At 55.0% G+C, this 8,745-nt stretch overlaps 3 protein-coding genes across 6 annotated transcripts; 1 reads left to right on the top strand and 2 right to left on the bottom strand.

Moving 5' to 3' along the window:
- The first annotated feature begins 396 nt into the window (after positions 1–396).
- Positions 397–3,933, top strand: ZSWIM1 (zinc finger SWIM-type containing 1). 4 transcript variants are annotated; one of them, XM_058685795.1, is made up of 2 exons: positions 397–1,173; positions 1,918–3,933. In XM_058685795.1, exon 2 carries the CDS (start codon positions 2,063–2,065, stop codon positions 3,431–3,433), a length of 1,371 nt encoding a protein of 456 aa, XP_058541778.1. In that variant the 5' UTR covers positions 397–1,173; positions 1,918–2,062; the 3' UTR covers positions 3,434–3,933. The 4 variants fall into 4 exon arrangements, with proteins under 4 accessions (XP_058541778.1, XP_058541779.1, XP_058541781.1 ...); XM_058685796.1 differs by having other exon boundaries at positions 397–1,106; XM_058685798.1 differs by having other exon boundaries at positions 397–1,060.
- On the bottom strand, positions 3,660–6,691 carry SPATA25 (spermatogenesis associated 25). The gene is made up of 2 exons (XM_058685803.1): positions 5,594–6,691; positions 3,660–5,220 (listed from the first exon to the last, which is right to left on the bottom strand). Exons 1-2 carry the CDS (start codon positions 5,712–5,714, stop codon positions 4,586–4,588), a joined length of 756 nt encoding a protein of 251 aa, XP_058541786.1. The 5' UTR covers positions 5,715–6,691; the 3' UTR covers positions 3,660–4,585.
- Positions 6,692–6,817: 126 nt separating this feature from the next.
- Positions 6,818–8,670, bottom strand: NEURL2 (neuralized E3 ubiquitin protein ligase 2). The gene is made up of 2 exons (XM_058685801.1): positions 7,822–8,670; positions 6,818–7,059 (listed from the first exon to the last, which is right to left on the bottom strand). Exons 1-2 carry the CDS (start codon positions 8,561–8,563, stop codon positions 6,944–6,946), a joined length of 858 nt encoding a protein of 285 aa, XP_058541784.1. The 5' UTR covers positions 8,564–8,670; the 3' UTR covers positions 6,818–6,943.
- Positions 8,671–8,745: the final 75 nt, after the last annotated feature.

The following is an 8,745-nucleotide window of genomic DNA, read 5'->3' on the forward strand; positions in this document are numbered from 1 at the left end:
GAGTCCCAGGCAGGGCTTGATTTTACAAACCGTGAGATTATGACCCCAGCCGAAATCAAAAGTCAGAGGCTTAACTGACTGAGCCACCAGGACGCCCCCGTTTCAGTTTTAAGCACCAGCATGGACTTTTGTTGTTGTTGCTGGTTGGTAATCTTAACCACCTAAAGCTGGGAAGCTACCCAGCTGTCCAAGATACCACCTTCAGGGGAACCGAGGTCAAAGTTAGCAGTCGGTCTTGCCTCTTGCTTGCACCAGGATCTTGAGTCACAGCCCCTTTCTGGATCTCTTTCTTCTGTAAACCACTGGAAGGGGTGGGGCTGCGCAACACCAAGGTTCAGCTCTCTCAAGGAGATCTGGATTTCCTCTACTCTAAGGGTTGGGCCCCTGACCCCTGGTGGAGAGGGCAGAATTTGAGACCTGGGCCTCCATCTCCCCATTAGGCAGAAGATACAGTACAACTGCATAGGCACCTTTTCCTATCCCCCGGGGCTTTGGAATTTGGCCAGAAAAGAAAAGAAAAAAAAAAATCCATAAAGCACTGCAATTTATTTTCCTTTTCATTTTCGGCCTCTGAGGAGTTTCCATAGTAACAGGCTCTTCCAGAGTCTTCTCCCCAGACGCGGGGCTCCGGAGTTCCAGCTTCAGAGCTTAGGCTTGCCAGGATGCTAGTATCTTCGGGCTTTCATTGGTCACCGCCAGCCGAGCCCCTCGTAACCCTAGGAACAGCACCCGCCCACAAATCTCCAGGCTACGATTGGTCTATGCCCCAAAGATCGACCGCGAACTCTTCAGGCCATTGGTCCGAGTCACGGCGAAGCTGGCGCCGCGGTTGGTGAGCCTAGAGGTCAGTCAGAGTCAGGCAGGGTCAAATAGGGAGACATGGCGACGGAGCCAGGCAGTGGGTGAGTGATTTCTGAAGGGGTGGAGGTGTGAGGCAGTTGACGACCGCGGTCAGCCGTGACACAGCCCCCAAAGGGGTGGGAGGTTGACTTCTCTTCTGGCTCCGGCCGGACTCCGAATGGGAACGTCTGACATCTACATCCTCCCACCCGGGTTAGAGGTGAGAGGTCAGAGGCTGCGGCCCCTCTCTGGTGTTTGGACCTCAGGTACTGTGTGGAAAGCAGTCAGGATCCGAAGTCAAAGACTCAGCTTCCGGCTACTTACAGAGTAATGGTGGGCAAGTCACTTAACCTCTTTGAACCTCAGTTTCTTATCTGTAGAATGGGGACAGTAACCCGATTTGGGGCCCAATAGAGGAAACATTTGAACAGAGTATTGCAGTTAATAGAGGGATTCATGGAGAGGCAGGAGAAGCCAAGCACATTTGATAACCCCTGTTCGTGGTTCAAGGGGTTGAGGCTCAGAGGGAGTGTCACTGACTTGCCCAGAATCATACAATTTTGGGGGCAATCAGTTCGCTTGTATATACCAGGACCAAATGGAAGAATGGATGCCAGCAGTAATTTGCAAATATAAAGCACTAAACAGATATTTGAAATGCTGTTTAAGAAAGAAAAAAAAAAAAAAAAAAAAAAAAAAGGCCACATGCACCTCCAGCCTTCACGCCCATTTCAATCTCTTGGAACTGAATTTTCCTATGGCCACCTTACCAATTGGTCTCAGCTCCAATGTCATCCTCTCTCCCCACCCAGAGAGAGCTTCCCTGGCCACCTTAGCCAAAGTATCCCTTCCTCCCCCACCTTACTCTCTACCTGTTACCCAGTTTTGTGGTCTTTGTAACCTTCCTTATTTGTTATATCTTTATCTGTTTACACATTTATTGTATATCTCCCCCAGAACAGTAAGCAATACTGTCACAGTAATAAGCAATACTTACATAGTAAGCAATATTGTCTGGATACATAACTGAAGAGCTGAGCCCCTACTATTGCCTTAAACTTGTGTTCCTCTCCCTAGGCCCATCTTCGGAACAAGATCTGGGAACTACAGTCCAGCCTCAGGCTTCAACTTAGTTGGAGCTTGAGATCCTGAGAGTCTCCTGGACAGCAGCCTTGCAGAGAAAGTACTTTGACCTTGGCATCCAGACATCTCCCATCTCCCCATGGCCCTGACAATGCTGAATGAGCTCCTGATTGAGGACCCAAACCCACCTATGCTGCTGTATCAGATTAGCAAGACTGCTGAGTTAGATACCCTCAACTACCAGAGCTGCTTTATGCAAGGTGTCTTTGCCCATTTCCCTGAGATCTTATTTATCCACCGGACCTATAACCCAGTGGGCAAGGTGCTATATACCTTCCTGGTAGATGGACCTCGGGTGCAGCTGGAGGGTCATCTTGCCCGGGCAGTCTACTTCGCCATTCCCGCCAAGGAGGATGCTGAAGGCCTGGCCCAGATGTTCCAGGTGTTTAAGAAGTTTAACCCAGCATGGGAGAGAGTCTGTACTATCCTGGTGGATCCCCACTTCCTCCCCCTGCCCACCCTCACTATGGAGTTCCCCGCAGCCGAGGTCCTGCTCTCAGCCTTCCACATCTGTAAGTTCCTCCAGGGCAAGTTCTATCAGCTGTCCCTTGAACAGCCTGTGGAGAGGGTGCTCCTCACTTCCCTGCAGAGCACGATGTGCTCGGCCACAGCTGGCAACCTGAGGAAGTTGTATACGCTCCTGAGCAGCTGCATCCCTCCGGCCCAGCTGCCCGAGCTCCACTCACACTGGCTGCTCAATGACCGCATCTGGCTGGCCCACCGCTGGAGAAGCCGGGCTGAGAGCAGCCGCTACTTCCAGGGCCTGGAGGTCACCACCCGCGTCCTCAGCCAGTTCTTTGGCACCACCCCGTGTGTGGAACAAGGCATGACCTTGCTGCTCCGATACATGCAGCAGAACTCTGGAGACATGGCAAGCTCCAGCCTGGGCCTGAGTCCCCAGAACAACCACGCCCCCTTAGACGTCGGCCCCGAAAGCCCCAGAGTGGAGCAGTTAGTAGAAGCCCGCATCCAGCACTCCCTCAATGCCATCTGCACGGGGCCCGCAGCCCAGCTCTGCCTGGGGGAGCTTGCTGTGGTCCAGAAATCGGTGCACCTCATTGGCTCCGGCTCAGAAAAGGTGAACATACAGATCCTGGAGGACACCCATAGGGTGCAGCCTCAGCCCCCTGCCAGCTGCAGCTGCTACTTTAACCAGGCCTTCCACCTGCCCTGCCGCCACATCCTAGCCCTGCTCAGTGCCCGCCACCAGGTGCTCCAGCCCGACATGCTGCCAGCCCAGTGGACAGCAGGCTGTGCTGCCAGTCTAGACGACATCCTGGGCAGCAAGTGGAGTGAGACGCTGGATAAGCACTTGGCCGTGGCGCTCCTCACTGAGGAGGTGAGTCAGCTCTTGCAGCACTGCAGCCAGGAGGAGTTCGAACGGAGGTACAGCACCTTGCGGGAACTGGCCGACAGCTGGATCGGCCCTTATGAGCAGGTCCGGCTCTGATTACCCTGTGCCCAGAGATGCTCACACGCACGTACACACTCACATCCACCCCGACACACACACACCAACATGCACTCACACTGTTGTACTTCCATGGGCCCTCCCTCCAGGAAAGGACAAGGCTCTTCTATTCTACTGCAGACTGCTACCTAAAACGTGTCTCGTTCCCTAAGACAGGAGTCAGCAAACTTTTTCTGTAAAGGGCCTAGCAGTAAATACTCTAGACTTTGCTGGCCACAGTCTCTGCTGTATATTCTTGGCTTGGTTTTGCGTTGACAGCCTTTTCGGAAGGTTAAAAGCCATTCTTAGCTCAAGGGCCTTGCAAAAACAGGTGACCCCCTGCTCTAGGATAAGACACTGAGTGGAGATCAAGGGCAGGGGCCTGGTAACAGCTTCCCCAGTCATTAGATGATTCACCTGACCCACAGAGAAGGTGGATCCCAGCCTTTGTCCCCTAACCCCCACCCAGAGGTCATTAAAGTCAAATGTTGCCTATTCCAGCACTTGTCTAGTTTTTTGTCTTCTAGAAGGCAGCAGAGCAAATATCGCAGAAAGACTTTGGAGTCCGACACTACATGCAAATCCTGGTTCCTTGCCTGATTTCTGAGGCCTAGTTGTGCTTGCTACTAGCTCTGAGACTTCAGGCAAGCCACCCTTAAAAAGGCTCAATCTGTTCATCTGTAAAAATGGAGATCGCACAGCATTGGCAAGACTAAAGGAGAGCCTGCATGTAATGGGCCCAGTGCCCAGTGGGTGCTCAAATAACTGTTCATTTTCCTTCCTTGCCTCTGCTCCCATCACCTGCCCTCAGCTGGCCGGGAAATGTAAGGCAAGAGGAAAATTCACATTGCCTAGGACGTTGTACAAGAAATCTTGATCGGATCCCAAAACAATACAAAAGCGACCTCCACTCCAAGCCAGGCCCCCTACCTCAGGTAATTTTCATCATAACTACTCCGATAAGATCTATTTCCTGACTTAGTGCTATCTGGAGAAACTTCCTGGGGTCTGGACCCCGATGAAAGACTTGCGTTCGTCAGAGCAGCTCCAACGACTGCCCTGTCCCCATCCTTGCCACAGGCACCCGCAATCCTGTCTGCCCAAAAACCATACGGAGAAGCCACCCTGTGTGTCTGGTGCTATTTCATCCAGCTACAAGCGGGAGCCAGGAGGCTGGCCTCTCCTGGATCTCATTAGGGGCATTTGCCCAGAGGCTGCGTGGGCGCGTGCCTGCTCCCACCGCGCCCCCTCCACAGCCCCCTCTGGCTCCGGATGGGCCATCACGAAAGCTTGAGCTGCCCGGATCAGGTCCTCTTCCCGCAGGCCGGGGACAGGCACGGTGGGGATGCCAGCGATCATCATGGCCAGGGTAAGGATGCAGATGTCAGGCTGGGAGCCGGCCCCCTTCCCCCCTGCCTCAGAGGGCATGGGTAAAACCCCTGGTGACAGCCCACACAGCAGCAGGGGCCCAGGCCTGCCGGGGTCACCCAGGTGGGGAGCTCTGTTCGTGGAGCAGCCGTCCTCCCAGCCCAAGCTCTCCGGCCGCCTCGCGTGGGGGGACTTGTGGTGGTATCGGCTGTACTCCTTCCGCCGCAGGGTCTCCCAGCCAGCCCCCCCAGGGCAGCCCCCGGCTCCCGGCACTGCCAGGGCCGGGCCCCGGGCCTGGGCAGCAGGCGCCACCTGCTCGGGTTTCTGGCTCAGTGGGCCTGGTCCAGCAGGGGGGGCCACCACTACTGGCTCTACAGCACTATAGAGGCCAAGGGATGAGCCCGGAGAAGCAGCCCCACCTGTAGAGACAGGAAGGAGATGGAATGTTATTCTTGGTCTCTTTGAGGAGGCCCTGAGGGGCAGGGCATAGGAGCAGAGCACTGGAAACAGGAGCCCCAGCAGGGCTGTCTAGTGGTCAGGAACTAGGTGTTTTCCTCATACCCACATCCCCAGGCCCCAACATCGAATAAGTAACGGAGAAGTGTTTGTTGAATGAATGAGTGAGCAGGCGGGTAGCTACCGGCAAGGACTTTTGGAATGGCGTTCTTCAGAGAATTGACTCCAGGGCCAGCCCCCAAATCCCCGGCAGAACCTCCACCTCCCAGGAGGCAGGAAACAAGTTCTCAGGGGAAGTTGTGGTGCCCCCTGCAGTTCCAGAAGACCCTCTCTCACCTTGGCTGGAAGGCAGAAGACCTTGATGAGCTTGTGGAGACATGAAATAGGACATGTCTGCCCCAAAGCCCCCGTTTGTGAGGGAACAGTCACCTGCCTCCTCTCCTACCCTTTCCACCATTCTAGAACGTCACTTCATAGTCCCTCCCTTGTACACCTGGAACCCACCTCACAGCACTGACCTGTTCATTCTAGAACCCGCATATGACAATGGGATGGGGTTAAAAGAGCCTTGGACCAGGGACCGGACATTCTAGGTTCTTACCTCTACCATGGGCGAGTCACTTTGACAGTTTTGTTCCTGGACAGTCTTCTCTAAAGTGGGAGTAATGGCCACCCACCACCTCACCAGCGTCGTGAGGATTAAATGCGATTATTTGTATGGAAGCAAATGATCAGAGATAGAAATAAAGGAGGCGAGTGCTTTGTTCTCTGCAGTATGAGAGAGGGAGTTTGCTGTGTGCCTCTGGAATACGTTCCCATCTCTAGGCTTCAGTTTCCCGACTGCAAAATGAAATCGTTGGTCTGGGACACTGGGTCGCACACTGGGGTGCACATTAAGTTCTCTTGGGAGCTTTTAGAAATACCGAGGCCCAGTCTCATCCCAGACCAATTAAATCAGAATCGCAGGGTCAGACCCAGTTGTCAGTATTTTTCAAAGGTCTTTCAGTGGTTATAATATATGCCAAAGTCAAGACCTCTATTCTAAAGGAGCGCTTCTCAATCCTGACTCTATGTTAGAATCTCCAGGCTGTTTTTACAAACCAACGATGTCTAGGCCTAATCCTTTGACAAATGGAATGAGAATCTCTGGAGATGGAGTTTGGGGCATCAGCTTTCTAGGTATCCCAGATAACCCTAATGAGTAGACAGGCCGGGTACCACTGGTCTAGGTAACGTCTAAAATGTTCTCTCTTGGGGTGCCTGGGTGGCTCAGTCTGTTAAGCGCCCGACTCTTGGTTTCAGCTCAGGTCATGATCTCATGGTTCGTGAGTTCAAGCCCAGCATCGGGCTCTGTGCTGACAGTGTGGAGCCTGCTCGGGATTCTCTCCCTCTCTCTCTGCCCCTTCCCCACTCGTTCTCTCTCTCTCTCTCTCTCTCTCTCTCTCAAAAATAAATAAACTTAAAAAAATAAAATGCTCTCTCTTGCTCTGACCTGCTGACCCACAACAATTCTAAAAAGTGCCCCTCACAGGCTTCCAGGGCAAGGAGACCCTCCAGTGATCAGTGTCAGCATCGCTGTGTTTATTTTCAGGCCTGGCCGGCAGCAGTATGGCCAGCTTCGGACCAGCCACAGCTCCAGGGCCAGGACGCGCTCCTGTGGCCCTGTTCCAGGGTGGCCGCAAGCCCTTACTCATACTTGCAGAAATCCTTAAGTCCTTTCGGCAGGTGGAGCCCATCGATGGCCAACCGGTGCACCACACTCCTCTGGATGACTAGGCGGCACAGAGTCTGCAGGGACGGCACTGTGGAAAGAAGGCTGTCAAAGGCAAACTGAACTTGAGGCCGAGACCCAAAAGATCTAGGTCTCGGTTCTCCCTTTGTCATTAACTTGGGCAAGTTCCTTCTGCTCTCCAGGCCCAGCCTGAGTCATGGGGCTGTTCATGTGGTAAAGATAAGCACCTCTTTTCCAAACTTTGACATTGCTGCAGCCCTATTTCTATTTTAACCCCTCCTTAGCAGCTTCCGGGGCTATAGGTAGTGCTTGATTCACCTATGCTCACCCAGCTTCCGGCACAGGCCTGACAGAGTGGGTTCTAGTTCAGCGAATCCATAAAATGATCAGAGGTATAAATAAAGAGCTTAGCAGAGCTATAAAGAACCAGACCCCAGGATTAAGACGCTCTCAATCCGGGGCCTACAGTGCCTTTGAACTGGTATGCCTAAATCTAGGAGCATTTGTCGAATAAAAGGGCACACGATTTTCAAAGCAGCCTGGATGTAAAATCAGTCTAGAATCCCTGCCCTAGGGATTCTAGGTTAATACAGAAAATACTGGCAAAGCCAGCATCCTAATCCACCACAGCTGAGATGGCTAAACTGAGACCCAGAGCCAGAGAGCCACTGGTCCAAGATCACAAGCAGAGGCATAATTGGAAATTCGATTCCCCAACTTCTAAACAAATGCTGGACAGACCAAGGCCTTGCTAGCTGGCTTGGGAGTCCTCGCAAGTTCCTGTCCCACACTGGGCCAGGAGGGGTCGCTGCCCAGGGGGTGGGATACCTACAGCCATACTCGAGCTGGACAAGGCGCACACTCTTGGTGGAGGCAAAGACGTCCACCACTGCGTAGAGGGGCTGGGCGGCTGGCAGCCCCCGGGCGCTGGGACCCATGTCCTCGCCGTTGATGACGATGTGCATGTCCGCCGTGCCGTCAGGGCGCGGGCAGAAAAGAACGCCCAGGCGGCTGCGGCGCGCGGTCGGAGGCAGCACGTTCAGCTCATACAGCTGATCCAAGAGGTGGCTGTAGAGCCCGGGCCGGCTGCGGCCCACCAGGCGGTCTCGGGGAATGCGAAACTGCTCAATGCACAGATAGGGTTCCACCAGGAGGGCTGGGGGGCGGCTGGGGACCGCTGCCTCTGCCTCCGGGCCGTCCTCCCGGGGCACGCGGTTGTGATGGCGCGTGATGGCAAAGACCCAGGTGTGGCCGAGGCTGACCAGGTCGGGCAGCGAAAACTCGGGCACCGCGGCCAGAGTGGCAGGGTCTAGCGCAGTCAGGCCGAGGCGCAGGTGCCCGCACCAGCCCAGCTCTTTCTCCTCGATCTCGACCAAGAATACCTGGCCCGGGGCCAGCGGCTCGCGACTGAAGCACAGGCCGTGAGCGAAACTCTCCACGCGTGTGGCCCGCGTCCCGGAGGGGTCCACGCGGATGTTGGCACCATGCACCCTGTGGAAGCGGGTGGGAGGGGGCTCGGGGCGCGCCGCTCTCCAAGGCGCACCCAAGTCCACGGGCTCGGAGACAGCAGCCATCTCCCAGCCGTGAGATAGGCCAGCGGGCGCCGGGGGCTATTTTGGGCGGCGTGCTCTGAGGGTGACCGCGGGGGCACCATGTAAGGTATCCCTCCCACTCCACCCCCCCACCCCCTTCCCCGAGGCTCTGCCCGGGGGTCCTAGCGCCGCTCGCTCAGCCATCCTGCCTGGACCGGGGCCCC

Source organism: Neofelis nebulosa, chromosome 9 (assembly GCF_028018385.1).
Source record: "Neofelis nebulosa isolate mNeoNeb1 chromosome 9, mNeoNeb1.pri, whole genome shotgun sequence".
NCBI classification, from domain to species: Eukaryota; Metazoa; Chordata; class Mammalia; order Carnivora; family Felidae; genus Neofelis; species Neofelis nebulosa.

Bases quoted from the DNA above. Each gene is read 5' to 3' on its own strand.
- ZSWIM1 (XM_058685795.1), top strand. From the start codon at position 2,063: ATGGCCCTGACAATGCTGAATGAGCTCCTGATTGAGGACCCAAACCCA.
- SPATA25 (XM_058685803.1), bottom strand. From the start codon at position 5,714: ATGGTGGAAAGGGTAGGAGAGGAGGCAGGTGACTGTTCCCTCACAAAC. The intron at 5,221-5,593 runs GTGAGAGAGGGT...CTGTCTCTACAG, and splicing joins TCTTCTGCCTTCCAGCCAAG to GTGGGGCTGCTTCTCCGGGC.
- NEURL2 (XM_058685801.1), bottom strand. From the start codon at position 8,563: ATGGCTGCTGTCTCCGAGCCCGTGGACTTGGGTGCGCCTTGGAGAGCG. The intron at 7,060-7,821 runs GTAGGTATCCCA...TTCTTTCCACAG, and splicing joins TGTCCAGCTCGAGTATGGCT to TGCCGTCCCTGCAGACTCTG.